This window comes from Podarcis cretensis, assembly GCF_951804945.1.
Source record: "Podarcis cretensis genome assembly, chromosome: 2".
Taxonomy (NCBI): Eukaryota; Metazoa; Chordata; class Lepidosauria; order Squamata; family Lacertidae; genus Podarcis; species Podarcis cretensis.
The window spans coordinates 124,569,077-124,588,978 of NC_137171.1; the positions used below are offsets into that span (position 1 = coordinate 124,569,077).

At 46.6% G+C, this 19,902-nt stretch overlaps 1 protein-coding gene across 2 annotated transcripts; it reads left to right on the forward strand.

Annotated features, from left to right (window-relative positions):
* Positions 1-9,415: 9,415 nt before the first annotated feature.
* LOC307208707 (uncharacterized protein) lies at positions 9,416-15,177 on the forward strand. Of its 2 annotated transcripts, XM_079963587.1 has the most exons (3): positions 9,416-9,483; positions 11,299-11,509; positions 13,355-15,177. In XM_079963587.1, exons 2-3 carry the CDS (start codon positions 11,377-11,379, stop codon positions 14,671-14,673), a joined length of 1,452 nt encoding a protein of 483 aa, XP_079819713.1. In that variant the 5' UTR covers positions 9,416-9,483; positions 11,299-11,376; the 3' UTR covers positions 14,674-15,177. The 2 variants fall into 2 exon arrangements, with proteins under 2 accessions (XP_079819713.1, XP_079819714.1); XM_079963588.1 differs by lacking the exons at positions 9,416-9,483; positions 11,299-11,509 and adding an exon at positions 11,651-11,890.
* The last annotated feature ends 4,725 nt before the right edge of the window (positions 15,178-19,902 follow it).

Consider the following 19,902-nt stretch of genomic DNA (forward strand, 5'->3'; position numbering starts at 1 on the left):
TCTAAACCACTTGGTTTGACTGCTTTTTAAACAGCTGATGTTGAACAGTCTCTGCTTCTCCTTCTGTTATTTGTTATTTGTTATTCTGTTATTTGTTATTTGTGGACATTGTAATTGCTCCCATTCCCTGTTACCCTCCCCACCAGCTTGTTTAAAGTGGGCATTTTACTTCCGTGTCTGCTTGGGTTTTTAATTCTTCCCTGGGCTCCGAGCTCCTTCCCCCCCCTCCCTACCCCTGCTGGGGCTGCATTCTGTGGTTGTCATAGAAACGCTATTGTTGTTACTCCATTAAGGAGGCTTTTGTTGCCTGCTGGCTGTTTGTGTAGCCATAGGAACGTCTTTGTGTGCTGGCCGGCAGGTCAATTCACAGCTAATGAGCGATAATTAAGGGCAATGTCTCCAGAGGCTGATCTGCTATACGCTGTTGCATAGTACTGAGTTTGGTTCCTTGTTCCCCTGCCGGTCTCCATTTTGGGAGGCCACGTGTGAAGCTGGGGCAGCCATTTTGTTTAAGGAAAAGGGGCTGGCAACCGCATTTAAAATTTTAAATATTCTTGCCTGCGATTTGTTTTGAGTTTATATAGATTCCCCGTGGTTCTAGGCTCTGATACACTCAGGTCTTCTATCAGCGCGCCTCTAAGCCACCAGCAGGGGAGCCCCTGCCAGTGCAGTTCGCTGGGAAATAAATAAATAAATAAATAGACAAATAAATAAATAAAAAATAATAATAAAAGCCTCATACTTACGCTCCTAACTACTAATCAGTAAAAATCCAGGAGACAATAATAATATATTACATTTGCATTTGGCAGCTACTGTTTATTTAGCGTTTTGGTGAACAACAAATTTCTATTTACGTTGGTTCCCGTCTTCTGCGGTGGGTTTAAGCGAATTCCTGGCGAACACTGCCATCTAGCGGCAAGAAGTATAATTGCAGCATTTTGTGAAGTGCATTTCAGATCCCTTATTTACAGCAACAGCCAGTGATTGTGGGGCAGATCAGGTTGCCTGTTTCCCATTGCGGTTGTTGATTATAAACAAGAATTATATAAATAAATAAGTAAATGAATAAATAAATAAATAAATAAATAAATAAATAAAATAAATAAAATAAAAAAAATAAAAATAAAAAAATAAATAAATAAAAATTGTTTTGGTAAAGATAGGTAGAAAACAATAAATAAACATTAAATAAATAAATAAATAAATAAATAAATAAATTCCCGATTTGCATAAAACTTGACTGCCCCCCCAAGTCGCTGCTTTTGGCTTGGACATGGAGAGCAACAGCAATCCCCAACAATCTCAGCGTGGTAACGCCCTGGTACCAACAGGCCCTTGTAACCCTCAGGCCATGGCCCAGCTTTTTTCCACGCTGCAAGCATTCTACGCACAGTGCAGGACACCCATCACTCCCTCCCCAAACATCGTCGAGGTGTCACAAGATTGCATACCAGACACCCCCCCAGTCAGCAGGGTCAGGATGGTCCCTCCACTAGTGCAGCCAACGTGGTTGAGCAGGCCCCCAGCAGGCCACGGACACGCTTACAAGCTGCCCGAACTCAAAAATCTAAGTCTGGTTCACTAAAAGGCAAGGCACCAGCTAAAAAACCTAGAGCGAGCGCTCAAAGTGCCGGGCCGGCAGTGGCCTCTACATCAGCCCCCCGCCAAGAGGTGGTGGATGTTCCCAGTGTATTTCGGGACAACCCTAGGCGACCGGGCACCTCGGAGGAGTCATCTTCCGAGGAAGAGCTGCCCCCTCAGCAGGTGGCCTCAGCCAGCGACCCGGCCCCCGGTGACGACACATCACGGAGCGGAAAGCGGAAGGCGAAGAAGAAGCACCGGTCCAAGAAAAGCAAGAAGAGGGATACTTCGGACTCCGACGATGAAACAGGTACCTCCTCCTCAGATGGGGATAGTGACGCTCCAATGGAATCATATTGGGGAGAGGGGGAGGACATTGGAGCTCCCCAGTGGGTGCACGAACGGAGGGCCAACTCACACAGGAAGACATTTAATGGCACACTTGATTGGAAGGATGGGGCCCTGGTTCCAGACGTTAAAGTCTCAACCAACGCCGCCACTGACTTTATTCTGGGGAACCACCTCTCTAAGAGGAAGAGGAACAAGATATTGAATGGCAATTATGTAGATATGTTCTCCTTGCTGCCCCCAGCTCAGGTCAAGGGAAAAGGGGAGAAAATTAAGTACTATGGGAAAAGGAGGTACAGGGTACCCCGGGTAGAGCGAACGTTTGAGAATTGGCTTAATGGCTATCAAGTGTTTATGGCTGTGGTGTCAAGTTGCTATCCCAAGAGGGGCGCGCATCTCGTGTCCTACCTGGCACACGTCAGGAGGGCACGGGAGTTGGCAGGAGATGAAGCTGCTTTGGCGTATGATGAAGACTTTCGGAGGAATGCCTCGCTACTGTCTTCAACGCGCTGGGACCAAAAGGACAACAATTGCTGGTTTGACCATGTGGGGCCCAATATCGAGAAGAAAGCCACCCAACAGCCAAAATTTGGTAAGGTGGAGACCCAACGCCGTAGGCAGTGCTGGGACTTCAACAAGGGTACCTGTCAGCGCGTTAATTGTAAGTACTTGCATGAATGCGATAGGTGCTTAGGCAGCCACCCTGCAGTCAACTGCTTCAAAGGGAGGCAGCAGCCCTTTCGGGGAGGCAGGGGTCACCTCGCTCGGGGAAACAGGGGTGGCTCCGTCGGACCAGCAGCCCCCGCCCAAGGGCCAGCTGGGGCTCGTTTCTAACATCTCCCTAGGCCTCGCGTGCTCTCCGATAAAATTGGAACCCTTGAGAGCATTGCTAAAGTTCTATCCAAATAGATGTGCAGCCCACCTACTGGATGAAGGGTTTTCTGAAGGTTTTAGAATTCCGGTTGCCTTCACACCCAATTCCAGTTGCCCCCCTAACCAGAAATCAGTCTTGGAAAGGCCTGACATCGCGTTTAAAAAGATACAGAAGGAGGTTACAGCCGGCAGGGTGGCCGGTCCATTCGCAACTCCGCCTATCGAAGGGCTTCATATCTCCCCGCTTGGTATTGTCCCAAAGAAGGCCCTCGGCGAATTTAGAATGATACACAACCTGTCCTATCCCAAAGGAACCTCGGTTAATGACGCCATTCCCCAAGAGATGTGCACGGTGAAGTATTCGTCTTTCGATCAAGCTGTGCGGTTGGTGCGGAGCTTTGGCAGAGGCGCCTTTTTGGCAAAATGCGACATTGAGTCAGCATTTCGCTTACTTCCGGTTCATCCGGAAGACTACCGCTGGTTGGGTTTCAAATTCCAGGGAGCTTACTTCATTGACAAAGCTATGCCCATGGGTTGTTCTATTGCCTGTGCTGCATTTGAGACTTTCAGCACATTCTTGGAATGGGCCCTAAAGTTTAGAACTGGCTCTCTAGGGGTGGGTCATTATCTCGATGATTTTATTTTGGTGGCAAGTGATGCAGGGGAGTGCAGGTCCCTCCTCCTGGCCTTCGAGTCCTTAGCTAGGGAGCTGGGGGTCCCTCTGGCAAGCGAGAAGACCGAGGGTCCGGTCACTACCATGACCTACCTGGGCATTGAACTTGATACCGTAGCCCAAACCTCGCGCTTACCGGCGGAAAAATTGGTTACCTTAAGAGAGCTTATCGGCCAAATGCTGCCCCTAAAGAAGGTCACCTTGAGGCAAATTCAATCCCTCCTGGGGCACCTCAACTTTGCCTGCCGTGTAATTTCCCCCGGTCGTCCTTTTTGCGGCCGCCTAGCAAAGCTGTCCACGGGCTTACGGTCACCCCATCATAGGGTACGCCTTTCCAAGGCAGTAAAGTCGGACCTCCTTGTTTGGTTGCAATTCCTGGATGGTTTCAATGGCATATCGCTTTGGCAGGATAGTTTGGCGCTGCAGTCTGATTTCCAAATACATTCGGATGCGGCTGGGTCCTTAGGTTTTGGGGTCTACTTCAGGGGCCAGTGGTGTGCCCAGCACTGGCCTCCCTCCTGGCAAGGCAAACCGATACTACGTGACCTGACATTCTTAGAATTCTTTCCCATCGTTGTTGCAATTCATTTATGGGAAGACCAGTTCAAAAACCATAGGGTGTGTTTTTGGACGGACAATCTATCGGTCGTGTCAGTTTTGAATAAACAGTCATCACGCTCACCCAGAGTAGCGTCCCTTTTACGGTACTTTGTCCTTACCTGCTTGCGCTTGAACCTTCACGCTTCAGCCAAGTTTGTCCCTGGTATTGATAATAACATCGCGGATGCTTTATCTCGTTTCCAGATGGAACGCTTTCGCTCATTGGCGCCGGATGCGCAGCAGCAGCCGCAACCATTCCCGGAGCACCTCTGGAATATTGGCAACGAGAAGCAATAAAGGGAGTATTGTCTGCGCTAGCGCCCTCTACCCTGAGATTGTATAATAAGGCATGGCTAGACTTCACATCCTTCCGCATCAGAAAGGGACGGTCCAAGCCAGGCAGGCCACCGTCCAAGTCTGAAGTCATAGAGTATTTGGTCCATCTTAGAGATCTTGGCCGGGCCCCCAAAACCCTCAATATTCATTCAGCGGCTATATCCTTCTTTTCTAAAACTCTATTTTCGGTGGATCCCTGTTCGCATTTCGTGGTGCGTAAAATGCTTGAGGGCTGGCGCAGGGCCAGGCCTCAAGGCCGGGACAGAAGAAGGCCAATAACTTTAGATATACTCACCCAAATCCGTAGGAAGCTCAGGGCCCTGTGTTGGTCAAGATATGAAGCAAGATTATTTTCAGCAGCGTTTTCTTTTGCATTTTTTGGCACCCTACGCATAGGCAAAGTGGTCTGTGAGGACCGCGCAGCCTCTAGGGGACTATTGCTGGAGGACGTAACTGTGGGTAGTTCGCATGTAATGTTAAAAATCCGTAGTTCTAAGACTGATCAGCTTGGCAACGGAGCCTTGGTTCGCCTTCAGGCGACTCAAAAGGCGGGCCCTTGCCCTGTAAAGGATGCTAGAAAATACCTGTGTGTAAGACCAGAATCTCGGGGCCCCTTTTTCTTGCATTCCAACGGTTCCTCCCTCTCAAAGCAGCAGTTCACCAGGGTCTTGCGCAAAGCAATTGCCGCCATCGGGCTTCCCCAAGAGGAGTATGCCGCGCACTCCTTTCGCATTGGAGCAGCGACCACCGCCGCCCATATGGGCTTACCGGCGGAAAGAATTATGGACATGGGTCAATGGAAATCTAACGCATACCAGGGTTATATCCGTAAGCCCTTCTAAATTCCCCTCAGCTTTCTCCCCGGGCACTCCTCCTGATCCGGTTCTCCGATTCTCTCTTTTCAGGTACTGGTGTGGTTCGACTGTGGATCCTCGGCCACAGCATCGTATATTGGGCAAAGCGGCGCGCCGAACAAAGGGGCTGGGATAAGGAGCTACGGCTACCCAGCAGGGTCAAATTGTCATGGATCACTAGGAGGGGTATGTGTTGGGAAGAGTTTTTCCCAGTCGTATCCAGAAAAATCGCTGCCGAGGGCCCACCCAGTGCCATGGTCATCCAGCTGGGCGAGAACGACTTGGCGTATAGGAAAGGGGTGGACTTGATATGGAACATTATCAATGACTTGGAATTGTTGAGGGCATCCCATGAAAACATTACAATACTTTGGTCATCTTTGCTGGAAAGGCGATGTTGGCGGGATGCAGAGAAACCCGTGGCTGTGAACAAAGCTAGGAGGATTGTGGAGCGCACGGTGGCTCGTAGAGTGGCCGCATGGGGCGGTCGGGTCATTCAGCACCCATGCATACGGTTTGACGAGGAAATGCTTTATCGCTGGGATGGCGTGCATCTATCTGATGCTGGCAATGATATTTGGTTGGCAGATATTTTTCAAGGCGTTAGGGATTGGTTACAGGTCTGAGGGTATTGGCGGTGAGCCGGCTTGCGGCTCGGTGGCGGTAGGCATTGGCCGGGGTATTATCATGCAGATGAGTTTGGGGGGGAGGAACGCCATCACCTCCCCCAATGCTTGAAGGGTAGTTCGTTAAAGGACTCCGAGGGGCGACGCCTCGTCCGAAACCTACGGAGGCTAGGGCCTAAAGCGCGCCCCCGAGCGGTAACCCCTCGGGGAGCGCCTAGGGATATGCATCTCGGGTGGCTCCCCCTGTTGGTGTTTAACCCTTCCCGGTCAGACCGGATAGTCGGTTAGGGCCAATGCCTAAAGCCAATACCCTTCTTTCCTGTAATCAATAAAGTTGTGGCCATTTTCGCCCATTAACCTAAAACTCTGTGTCCGTTGTCTTCATTTATTCCACCTGTGGGGGGGAGGGAATAGCCACACAATAAAGTTTAAGGTCTGGCAGGGCAAAAGATTTGTCTCTTTGCGCGTTCTCTGAGCTTTACAAAGAACTCCAAGCATTTGCTATTATCCCCACCAAACAGAACTTTATTTCTGCAATACAACACAACTTAAATACAGGCAACTCACCATTTGCATGGGGGTTCCGTTCTGGGTAATCTTTCATTGCGCTGCTGATTTTCATCAGATCACCCACCCACCCTCTCTTTAGTTCACTGCTTGGTTCTTGATCTTGCTATGGACCTGTGGTTGGTCACCTTGGTTGCCCAAGGGGCCTGGTAGGAATTTTCATCCAACTGGCAAATTGGCATCGGCCACTTGGTTTTTCGCCTACCTCGTAGCAAATCGTCACAACTTTTGGGGTATTGGCGGTTAGGCCATGTTTGTGTATTGGAGGGCAGGGTGTGGCCATCGCCTACCTCTCCACTTTATGGGTATTCCGGTAAAGGAATCTGGCGTTCGTGGATCCTGTCCGACACCCTTGCTGGTGGCTAGGGCCATGGCACAGCCGGCGGTGACATCAGGGGGAGTTTACAGTTGTACTGAATAAGCTTAGTAGCCCTGGAATAAGAAAAGAGGTCCTCTTGTGGATCAGGAATGGAAGTTAAAGGAAGCAGAAAATAGTATTAAGTGGATAGTCCTCCAAATGGGGGGCTGTGGTGCCAGATGTTCTTGACCAAAAGCTCACAAGAACAATCTGGCCACATCATTTTTCACCAACTAGAGATTCTGCACCAGACCCAAGGGCAGCCCCAGAAAGAGTGCATTGCAGCAGTCCAGCTCCAAGTTTTCCAGTGCTCCAGTGCTCAGACTATTCCTGTTCACAAACAGCCATAGAGGACACGTGGGTCTCTAGTGACAAAGGCGTATCCAAGAGTACCCCCAAACTATGCATTTGCTACATAGGCTTAGGATCCAAGGCCATTATTGTTAAAATGAATTAATTGTAAGTAAAGAACCCTTTTTCTGTACCAGTCGGACTCCTGAGTATTTTATTTTACCTTTTTAGTCATGCTAATGTGTGAATGAGACCGATTTTGAGTGGTGCCATGGCTGGCACAACCAAAGAAGTTGCCCTGTGCCATAGAACATATGAGTGGGCCTCCCTGCCTCCACCTAGCCGCCAGGTAGGAGAACGAAAGCCAGAGTTGTCTGAGTGAGTGGAGCTGGAAGCAGGATGGAAGTTGGACGCACAAAGACATACATGCTCTGTGCTGGATTCAAAGCAGTGACTAATGCAGTGCTGATGCTCCGTGGAGTATTAATGCGGTGAAGTCCTACTATCTATGCTCAGATTGCATGCGCAGTGGTACCTCGGCTTAAGAGCTTAATTCGTTCCAGAGGTCCGTTCTGCAGAGAGAGCCCTGGAGTCCCGAGAAAGAGAGGAGGAGGAGGGGGGTCTTCCTCTTGGCCAGTATCGCTACTGTGTCTTTTCTCCAAGCAGAAACTGCTACATTTTTAGCAGGGCGATGAGAGCCAGATCTCTTATTACTGGATCGCTTTTCTAACGTAGCTCAGCTTTTTTCGTTCTTTAATCAGTTTGGTCGTTTATACGGATGTCAGCCTCCAGGACGTACTTTGTATATCAAACTATATAGGAAACTATATCTGGTCTAGGGAATATGCCCCACAAATAACCCAGAGATGCATTTTCAATAAAAGCACACATTCTGCTCGTGTAAAAACACCAGGCAGGTTTGGAGTACATTGTCAGGAGCAGGGCTAGGGAAACTGAGGCCCGGGGGCCGGATGCGGCCCAATCGCCTTCTAAATCCGGCCCCTGGATGGTCCAGGAATCAGCCTGGTTTTTCCATGAGTAGAATACAGTGGTACCTTGGGTTAAGTACTTAACTCGTTCCGGAGGTCTGCTCTTAACCTGAAACTGTTCTTAATCTGAAGGACCACATTAGCTAAATAATAATAATGGGGCCTCCCACTGCTGCCGTGCTGCCGGAGCACAATTTCTGTTCTCATCCTGAAGCAAAGTTCTTAACCTGAGGTACTATTTCTGGGTTAGCGCAGTCTGTAACCAGAAGCGTCTGTAACCTGAAGCGTCTGTAACCTGAGGTACCACTGTATTTAAAATGCATCTCTAGGTTATTTGTGGGGCATAGGAATTCGTTCATTTTTCTTTCTTTCTTCAAAATATAGCCCAGCCCACCACATGGTCTGAGGGATGGTGGACCAGCCCATGGCTGAAAAAGGTTGCTGACCCCTGGTCTATAGCTCTCCTTCTGGAGCCAGAGAGGTCGGGATAGTCATTTTCGAGGGCACCATTTAAGATGTAGAGGTTTAGCCTGAATGCTGTTTGAGCCAAGCAGATGCCTGCAAAGTTTGATTTCTGATCTTTGGAACAACGGGTGAGGAGGAATCCACTGGCTTCACGGTTGGGAGGAGACCATTTGTGCTGTGCATAAAGGGCATGATCATTAGGGCCCAGTCTGGCATTGAGATTCCCTCCTAAAACTACAGATGCCTTTGGGTTCAGCAAAATAAGGTCAGTGGTATAAATTTCCCTTTCAATCCACAAGTCTCTGATCTGAGATTTCTGCCTCATTGGGGTCACATCAGCATAAATTACCAACCGGGCCTGGTGGCTGAATTGGATTAACACTGCCCTGGCTTATAACTTGAATGAGGGGAGAGGGCTTGAAATGGCACGTAGGGGAGTGGAGACTAAGACCCCCAGGCCCCCTTTCGCTCTTCCATGCTTTACCCCTAGATCTGCCCCAGTTGAGAATGAATGAAATCCGCTGAATCATTATGATGCAATGGTGGGAGAGAAAGTCTTTAAAACAAGGATCTCTGCTGGATGCGGACCAGCCGGCCACATTCCAGGATAAAAGCTAGGTCACATGATTGTCACACAGTTGCATTGTGGGTAATTTTTGCAGGAGCAAGGGCTTCGCATTGGTTTGAGATGGTTGTAACTGCGTCTCCTTCTGTGACGAGGGAGAAAGTGCTGTACCATCATGTTCCTGCTCCTCTGTTCTAGCAAGGAGACTGGGAGAATCAGTGCAGCGTGGTCAGCAAAATGTGAATTCCATGCAAGCAGGGCTGTCATCTCTTAGCAGAGGAGACTTCCTTTCACTTGTCCGAGGAGAGGAGAGGGGAACTATTTCTCCTGCGAATCCGGTTCCCTCAGGGCCAGGTGGGACTTCAGAGATGGGGAAGCACATGGGGCTCTATTTCCAGGTTGGGGTTGTAAAGATTCCTTGTATACTACTGGTATACAAGGAATATTCAGAAGAGTCACTCTCTGCATCAATTCCACTATTATTAGTAAAGTACTAGGGTGATCCTGCTGGGAGCACAAGATTCCCGGTGGCTTCGCTCACAAGGGTCATCGGAACGTGCAAACCCACTCACCACAACAAGGTGTTGATCCAGCAAGTGAGAAGTACATTTTTGCTAATTTAACCGGGGACAAATACCATCAAAACACTAGAAAATTTAAAACCAATAATACTAATAATAATAATTTATTATTTATACCCCTCCCATCTGGGTGGGTTTCCCCATCCACTCTTTGTGGCTTCCAACAGAATATTAAAATACAATAATCTATTAAACATTAAAAGCTTCCCTAAACAGGGCTGCCTTCAGATGTCTTCTAAAAGTCTGGTAGTTGTTTCTCTCTTTGACATCTGGTGGGAGCGCATTCCACAGGGCAGGAGCCACTACCGAGAAGGCCCTCTGCCTGGTTCCCCGTAACTTGGCTTCTCGCAGGGAGGGAACCGCCAGAAGGCCCTCGACACTGGACCTCAGTGTCTGGGCAGAATGATGGGGGTGGAGACGCTCCTTCAGGTATACTGGGCTGAGGCCATTTAGGGCATTAAAGGTCAGCACCAACACTGTGAATTGTGCTTGGAAACGTACTGGGAGCCAGTGTAGGTCTTTCAAGACCGGTGTTATGTGGTCTCAGCGGCCTAACTTCCAAATCTAACTTCCAAAGCCTTTCCCAGTCCGTCCTTAATTTATTATTTCCCACATCCTTCACCCATTTTATCATAACGCATTTGACCTGGTCCTCTTTAGTGTCCCATTCCAAAAGCAGATCATTCATTTTTGACAGCAGTTTTGTTCTACCTTCTACTATTTCTCTCTGAAATCTTGACACTTGATAACTAAATCCTTTCTTTTCATGATTTTTAAAAGTTTCATTTAGTTGTAAGTATTGTAACCAGTCCATTACATTTTCTCTTACTTCTTCAAAGTCCTTTAATTTTAATTGGTTGTCAGTTTCTGTTAACAGCTCCTTTATATGTCGGCCAATTTATCCTCATATTTACTTTTTTCAAAGATATTGCTTCTAATGGGGAAAGTCACCATGCTGTTTTCTTTTCAAATAAATCTTTATATTTCCCCCCAAACTTTAAGAATCTCGTTTCTTTTTATGACTATGAATACTTTTATGAACTTTTGCCTTATGATACCATAGATAAGCATGCCTGGCGTTGCAGTCTTCAGGCTTGGGGACAAGATGGTGCCTGGTTTTTGCACCAAGTTCTGTCCATAAGCCCCATTTAATTCAATGGGATCTATTCTCAGGTCACTAGTGAGCAGACCATGCCGGCCTTACGAAGTGGGGAGAGGAGTAAACAGAGGAAATTGGAACCACTGGAAAGGTTTATAAATGGGGTTTCTGTTGGGAAGGGGCTGCCCCATTTGTGCTTTTCCAGGGGCAGGAGAATCCAGTGAGAGCCAGTGTGGTGTAGTGGTTAAGAGCGGTAGACTCGTAATCTGGTGAACCGGGTTCTCATCTCTGCTCCTCCACATGCAGCTGCTGGGTGACCTTGGGCTAGTCACATTTCTCTGAAGTATCTCAGCCCCGCTCACCTCACAGAGTGTTTGTTGTGGGGGAGGAAGGGAAAGGGGAATGTTAGCCGCTTTGAGACTCCTTCGGGTAGTGATAAAGCGGGATATCAAATCCAAACGCTTCATCTTCTCTTCTTCTTCCCTGCAGGGCCTTTGAGGCTCCCTTTCTTCTTCCTCTCTCCCAGGACCCTGCAGCTTGTTTTGGCTCCTTGATTCTTCAGGAAGGATGAAAGAGATGGATCCTGCAAAGCTAGTGAGGATGGAAGGGGGAAGATGGACGGTTGACCTGGTCAGGTTGTCTCCTGCATCCCTCCTCACAACCTCTGAGCATTCCTCTCTAGGGCTCTCAGAGAGATCTGGTGAGTTCCAGGGGAGGGGAGATGGGGACATGGAGGGATGGAGCCAGAGAGGGATTGGGGCTTGCTCAGCCTGGGGGTGGGGGGAGGCAGGCAGGCAGGTGGAGATTGAGAAGGTGAGCAACTTTCTGGGCTCCACCACCTGCCTGCCTGCCTGCCTGCCTGCCTGCGCCTTTGTTATCTGCAGGCAATTTGAGCTAGGAATACATCACAGCTCCCCGGCCACCACGATGTATTGGCAGCTCAAAATGTCTAATGCCAGTGCCGTGATCTGAATGCCCTACCAGTGTCAAAAAACTTACTGCTCCATCACACAGCAGTAGAAGCAACAAACTCTGCATAAGGAAGTCAAGGAGGAGAATCGTGGGATCATGGACCCTCTCGGTAAAGCTCCCCGTTGGATCATAAGATCAGTTTTGAAATTCCATACATACCTCTATGTGCTGAACCTCCACTATTTTGATGGAGACCAACAGCATCTGGGATTCTAACATCCCCACCATGAACCCTGAATAGAAGGAGATCAACTGTGAATGTTCTTTGTCTAGTCATGCCTTTTTAAACAATGACCAGGTTTGTCTGAACTGCCCAGCAACTTCAATGTGTTCCTCTGCTAATTCAGAGTGTTAAATTTGGATATGAAAACGTCAAATTTTCCCCCCAAGAGATCCTAGAATATAGCTCCCTTTCTGACATAGAATATTCTGCCAGCTTTAACTTTTCAATGATAGTTAAAATTCTGTCACATGACTCTGGTAATCTTTCCTTTCTTCATGTCTTAGACCAAAAAAGTTTCTTATTAAATTGCGATGACATCTTCTAAATTTATAAACTTTCTCTAAATTGTGAAGAATTTCTCTGGCAGTAAGACATCTGCCTCAATACATTGTATCACTTCAAATCTGTATAACACTATTCTCATTCTCCTATTCCACTGTGTAAAATTTCTTCTATGCATCCTAAAGATTTCTTTCTACTTTTCAATCTGCCTTTAAAAATTGTTTCTGAGAGGATAATTAAGAGTGCACTGGCAAAGTGGTCAAAATGTTAATGTCAGTTTCTGAGGTAAAACGTGTCACTTTGCAACTCTGCACCTGTCTTTCTGGATTATTCGTGGTTTTCTGGATTTGGTGGACCCCAAACCCATTTTCTGTGATATTTATATGTGTGGAGGTTGTCCCGGGTTGTTTGACCCTTGAAAAACATAGCTTTTTTTTCTTCTAGAAAAGCCTCCACAATATTCTCTGTTTAGAGTTTATACAGAACACATTACATTACTTGATATACTAAAACACGTTTACATGTGCTTATATCTAATAGATCTATATATCTATTCTTTACGGATTTAGATTATTTCTACATTTATCCCATTCGTTATTCAATACAATAAGCTACACTCAAAAAACCAAAATAATTCAACATCAAATAATACTGCTACATTAGGTATGAAGAGTGAATTACAAGTGCTTCTGTCTATATGAGACTTTACAGACTTTTTCTGAGGCACATAGCAGCATAAAACAGGCAGCAGGTGCTCTCACGGAAAACCTCTCTTTCACTCGACAGTTGAGAACAGACCTAACTGAAAAAACGGCCTTCTGACAGTCACCCTTTCCATGGATTTCATGATTGTGGCAACAAAAATCCGTCCTAGAGAAGAGCCAGACTTTCTGAACCTCTGGTTCTCAAAAATACGTCTGTGAATGCTGGTCGACAAAGGCCATGACCTCTGTAGAAAGACCTCACACCTTCTGTTCTTCCTCTTTCACAAATGTTCATTAGCATTGTTCCATGATTGGGGGCTCCATTTCTTCCTGAGGTTCTAATTAGTTTCTGTCTTTGTTGTAGGTGGTGATGAATTGGAAATGAAGAATGGGGGAGACCATGAGAAAATCCACACAGTGGAGAAGCCATATCAAAATTGGGAGTATGGAGAGAGCTCCAGTCAGAGTTCCCGTTCCCATCAAAGAACTCACAGTGGGAAGAACGGCTATCAATGCTCAGAATGTGGGAAGAGCTTCAGTCGGAAGGGCAATCTCACTTCTCATCACAGAATTCATACAGGAGAGAAACCCTATCAGTGCTTGGAATGTGGAAAGAGGTTTTGTCAGAGTTGGGGTCTCACTTCCCATCAAAAAATTCATACAGGGGAGAAACCCTATCAGTGCTTGGAATGTGGGAAGAGCTTCAGTCGGAAGGACAGTCTCGCTTCCCATCACAGAATTCATACAGGGGAGAAACCCTATCAGTGCTTTGAATGTGGAAAGAGCTTCAGTCAGAGCAGCAATCTCACTTTTCATCAACGAATTCATTCAGGAGAGAAACCCTATCAGTGCTTTGAATGTGGAAAGAGCTTCAGTCAGAGCACTCCTCTCATGTCCCATCAAATAATTCATACAGGGGAGAAACCCTATCAGTGCTTTGAATGTGGAAAGAGCTTCATTCGGAAGGACAGTCTCACTTCCCATCACAGAATTCATACAGGGGAGAAACCCTATCAGTGCTTTGAATGTGGAAAGAGCTTCATTCGGAAGGACAGTCTCGCTTCCCATCACAGAATTCATACAGGGGAGAAACCCTATCAGTGCTTTGAATGTGGAAAGAGCTTCAGTAAGAGCAGCAATCTCACTTCTCATCAACGAATTCATTCAGGACAGAAACCCTATCAGTGCTTAGAATGTGGAAAGAGCTTTTTAAAGAGTGGGGTTCTCAATTCCCACAAAAGAATTCATACTGGAGAGAAACCCTATCAATGCTTGGAATGTGGAAAGAGCTTCAGTCAGAAGGACAGTCTCACTTCCCATCAAAGAATTCATACAGGGATGAAACTCCATCAGTGCTTGGAATGTGGAAATGGCTTCAGTCACAGGCAGGGTCTCACTTCCCATCAAAGAATCCATACAGGGGAGAAACCCTATCAATGCTTGGAATGTGGGAAGAGCTTCAGTCGGAAGGACAGTCTCACTTCCCATCAAAGAATTCATACAGGGGAGAAACCCTATCACTGCTTGGAATGTGGGAAGAGCTTCAGTCAGAGGAGCAGTCTCGCTTCCCATCAAAGAATTCATACAGGGGAGAAACCATATCAATGCTTGGAATGTGGGAAGAGCTTCAGAAAGAGGGCAGGTCTCACCCGCCATCAAAAAACTCATACAGTGGTACCTTAGGTTAAGAACTTAATTAGTTCTGGAGGTCGATTCTTAACCTGAAACTTTTTTTTTCTTTCAAAAATTTTATTAGTTTTTATAATATCAACGACAAACAAAAACATAAAACAAACAAAGCATAACAAACATAAATCATAACCTTATTGAAAATAACAGTTATTTACTTTGTAAAACGACTTCCTCGTTTCCCCTTAGTTGAATTTCATTGCATATCCTTATAATGGTTTTCCAAATCCCAATTATAATACCCTTTAAATTAAACATTAACATCTTTAAATCTTCTCCTTCTTGTATTAAACATATTATTTTATCAGTTAACATAAATACAATCCTAAGCCCATTAAGTATCTGGACGCTATTTCCAGTTATTTTAGCTTAACAAATTTAGCTGAATAATCATTAAATTTCTTCCATTCTTTGTGGTGTTCCTCCTCCTTCTGGTCGCGGACGGCTAGCTCCATAAAATCCATCATCTTCATCTGCCATTCTTCTACTCTTGGTAATGCTTGAGTTTTCCACTTTTTAGCCGCAGTTGTGGCATACAGTTGCCGCAGTTGTGGCATACAATAATAGATTAACATCTTTCTTGGTCAATTCCAACCTGAAACTCTTCTTAACCTGAAGCACCACTTTAGCTAATGGTGCCTCCCACTGCTGCCACGCTGCTCCCTCGCAATTTCTGTTCTCACCCTGAAGCAAAGTTCTTAACCCGAGGTACTATTTCTGGGTTAGCGGAGTGTAACCTGAAGCGTCTGTAACCTGAGGTAACACTGTACAGGGCATGAAGCGTAATAGAAATGTGGAAACAGCTTCTCTTCCAAGATGCTTCTAGCTTCCCATGAAGAATTTCATGTGATTGAGCAGGTGGTTGCTGAAGAGCTCCAGGGATGCCTGGAGGATGGGGAGCATTTGGTTCCCTTCCAACCGGGAATCAGGCCTCATATTGGGACTGAAACTGCCTTGGTTGTGCTGGTCGATGATCTCCGGCATGCTAGGGACAAAGGTGAAAGCTGTTTCCTGGTTCTGCTCGAGCTCTCAGTGGCCTTTGATACCATCGACCACAACATCCTTCTGGACCGTCAAGAGGAGCTGGGAGCTGAGGGTTGTACAGTGGTTCCACTCCTTCCTCCTGGGCCGTGTTCAGAAAGTGGTGGGGGGAGATGAGTGTTCAGACCCCTGGGCTCTCACTTGTGGGGTGCCTCAGGGTTCCATCCTCTCGCCCATGCTTTTTAACGTCTACATGAAGCTCCTGGGAGAGATCATCAGGGGGTTTGGGCTGGGTGTTCATCAGTATGCGGATGATACCCTGCTCTAACTCTCTTTTAAATCGGAACCAGTGAAAGTGCTGAAGGTCCTGTGTGAGTGTCTGGAGGTGGTTGGAGTATGGATGGCAGGTAACTGATTGTGGTTGAATCCTGACAAGACAGAAGTGCTGTTCTTGGGCGACAGGGGGCGGGCAGGTGTTGAGGACTCGCTTGGGCTACTGCAACACATTCTATGTGGGGCTCCCTTTGAAGGTGACCTGGAAACTACAACTAATCTAGAAAGGGGTTATCTTTGAAGAGAGCACATAACACCGGTCTTGAAAGACCTACATTGGCTCCCAGTACGTTTCTGGACACAATTCAAAGTGTTGGTGCTCATCTTTAAAGCCCTTAACCGCCTTGGCCCAGTATACCTGAAGGAGTGTCTCCACCCCCATCCCTATGTCTGGACACTGAGGTCCAACTCCCAGGGTCTTCTGGCTCCCTCAGTGCGAGAATGAAGTTACAGGGCCTTCTCGGTAGTGGCACCCGCCCTGTGGAATGCCCTCCTACCAGATGTCAAAGAAATAAACAACTGTCTGACATCTCAAGGGAGCCCTGTTAGGGAAGCTTTTAATATGTGATTAATTATTGTATTTTAATATTTTGCTGGAAGCCTCCCAGAGTGGTTGGAGAAACCCAGCCAAATGGATGGGGTATAAATAAACTATTGCTATTGTTATTGTTTTAAGCACTTTCCCATGCAATATGGGAATCCACATCCATCTGAAATTCAGGAGCAGTTGGACAACCCCCAGATTCTGGGGATCTACTTTTGGGGCCATCTGGTAGAAAAAAGGGGAACTGGGTTTTATCATGAAGAGTCGGAAGAATGTATCCATAACTTGCCCAGGACGCAAAGGGAGAGGTGAGTGCTTTGATGTGGTTTCAGGACAAATCTCAGATGGTTGACCAACTACAGTCCCACACACACGCACACAAAGAACAAGACAAAATGCTGACCATGTAGAACGGGAGGAGGTCTTCCAGGAATGCCTCCAGACTCTCAATATTTTGTGGGACTGAATCACATCCCAGAATATTAGACTAGGGATTCAGCTACATTACTCAAAAAACTGTGTTTTGAATGCATTGTAAACAAGCAACATGGTTTTTAAAAGCAGTGGTGGGGTAGCATTGGGCATTTGACACCAGTGTTGAGTGCTCCTGCTTCCAGGTTCCATCCCACCCTCACCTGTGGGAGAGTCCAAAAAGGAAAGAATGAAAAGCCCATGGCAGAGGCACAATTACTTCTTAACACCAAACCAGCCATACCTGTGGGATTTTGTAGATGCTTGACACAGGTGACATATGTCTAGAAATATCAGGTTCAGCATCTTCAAGAACAGCCAACAGGTTATTCCTCTTCCCACAGTCATAGTTTGGAATGTCTGCGTGCCCAGTAGAGAGCAGGTCTAGCAGGGCATCAGAAGTCCTCCTTGCATTAGAATAATGGTGACGTTGGGTAAGAGCCTGGGGTCCTGATTGATTTCACGAATGGAAGCCAGGAAGGACAGGACATTCCAGAATTTCCCACGATAGCCACTGGAATGAAAAAGTGCCCCCCTCCACTGAATGAAAACAACATTTCTAATTCTTTCTGCATCTAAACTCTCAGCTGTTTCCAGCACAGAAAATAAAACGAGTCCACCCTCAGATGCTCAAATACCTTCCATTAGCGGCCTGTAGGAGAGAGGAAAGGCCCATCAGCCTCACTGAAAGTGGACTGACACCACAACTTTCACCATCATGCACATTTCATGAGATTGCGTTTCAGCTGTGTTTACAGTCAGCTGCATTATTTACCCCCTTGTAGGTTTGGATTTTTAAATTCCACTTTGCACAATCGTAACATTCTCAGATGCAGCATACTCATGTTCAGTCAGGACTTCAGCATCAGCTGCTGCTGCACCTTCAACTGAGAAGCACCTAAGTTCATGGTCCTGGCATATGGGGGCAACTGGAACCCAAGAAATCAGAGTGTGCCTCCAGACAGTCAATATTTTGCAGGAGGGATTCCAGCGCATGGCAGAACTTTGTTTTCCTGCAATTAAAGATTTCTGCCATAGTGCAAGAAGGCCCCTTTTAAAAATGGTTTGCAATTTTGAAAGTTACACAAAAACGCACAGAAAAGTGGAGAATGATTAAATGATTAGGAGGAAGGCATGTGATCCCCTCTTATGCAAATCTGGGTAGATATTCCATTGAATATTGTATAATCTCCCTGCCCACAAATCACAACAAATGTTCCATTTTCCCACCTTCACCTCATCAAGCAGTTGGTCCCTTACCTTTCCCGCCCCGACCTGGCCACAGTGATCCATGGGACGGCCACCTCCAGGCTTGACTACTGTAATTCGCTCTACACGGGGCTGCCCTTGAAGCTGTCCCAGAAACTCCAGCGGGTGCAGAATGCTGCAGCGAGGCTCCTCACGGGGTCTCTGCCATGGGAGCATATTCACCCAGTGCTTTTCCAGCTGCACTGGCTCCTGGTGGAGTACAGCGTCAGATTTAAGGTGCTGGTTTTGACCTTTAAAGCCCTTCACGGCCTAGGACCCTCGTACCTACTGGACCGCCTCTCCCAGTATAATAATAATAATAATAATAATAATAATAATAATAATAATAATTTATTTATACCCCGCCCATCTGGCGGCTTCCAATCAAATGTTAAAAACAATACAGCATTAAATATTAAAAACTTCCCTAAACAGGGCTGCCTTCAGATGTCTTTTAAAAAGAAGATAGCTGCTCATTTCCTTCACATCTGAAGGGAGGGCGTTCCACAGGGCAGGTGCCACTATCGAGAAGGCCCTCTGTCTGGTTTCTGTAATGAGGGAACCGGCAGAAGGCCCTCGGTGCTGGATCTCAGTGTGGAGGTGGAGACGCTCCTTCAGGTATACAGGTCCGAGGCCATTTAGGGCTTTAAAGGTCAGCACCAACACTTTGAATTGTGCTCGGAAATGTACTGGGAGCCAATGCAGATGTCTCAGGACTGGTGTTATGTGGTCCCGGCAGCCACTCCGAATCACCAGTCTAGCTGCCGCATTTTGGATTAATGGGTATGGCCCACGGAGGACCTTAAGGTCCATAAATAGCAACACCCTAGAGGTCCCGGGTCCTAAGGAAGTTAGATTAGCCTTTTCAACACTGGCTCCGGCCTGGTGGGACGCTCTGCCTCATGAGACCAGGGCCCTGCAGGATCTGATTTGTTTCCACAGCGCCTGTAAGACAGAGTTGTTCTGCCTGGCTTTTGGCTTGGAGTCAATTTGATTCCCTCCCCCTCTTTCTTTTTCAATTCTCCTGCTGTGATGAGGCTGCATTTTAATGTTTTAGTGTTTTAATGTTGTATTTTCTTGTTTTTAAGTTGTATTCATTCAACTTGTTTTTATTATTGCTTGTTAGCTGCCCTGAGCCCGGCCTTGGCTGGGGAGAGCAGGGTATAAATAATAATAATAATAATAATAATAATAATAATAATAATAATTATAGAGCACCACATAATCAAGTAAATCAGGACGAATGCTGAATCAGCAGGGTGTCTGGAGAAGACTTGAATCAGGTGGAGAGCATTATTGTTTGTTTGGTTGACTGATTCATTGACTGAATCAGAAGCAGGATGTCACCTCACGTTCCTCTCAAAAATGGGGTCCATTTTAGTGGACCCAAAGGAGAACTTTGGACAAATCCCTTGAGTTTTCATGAGAAGTAAAGGAAAGGGGAAGTGGGAAGAGTGATGTTGTGTCAGGCGTGGAGAGTTCTCCTCTCCCTTTGGTAACATCACAGATAAGAATTAACAAGCAGTTGATCTATTTATAGTCCTTTTATTACAGCATCATGTTGCAAGCAGAAATACACAGCTCTTTGCAAGGAGGGCTGTTGGCTGCTCTAAATCCTCCTTCCGACTTCCGTAGCATCTTAGGTG

Coding starts and splice junctions, on each gene's coding strand:
- LOC307208707 (XM_079963587.1), top strand. CDS start 11,377: ATGAAAGAGATGGATCCTGCAAAGCTAGTGAGGATGGAAGGGGGAAGA. Junction 11,510..13,354: donor AGGGCTCTCAGAGAGATCTG/GTGAGTTCCAGG, acceptor TCTTTGTTGTAG/GTGGTGATGAATTGGAAATG.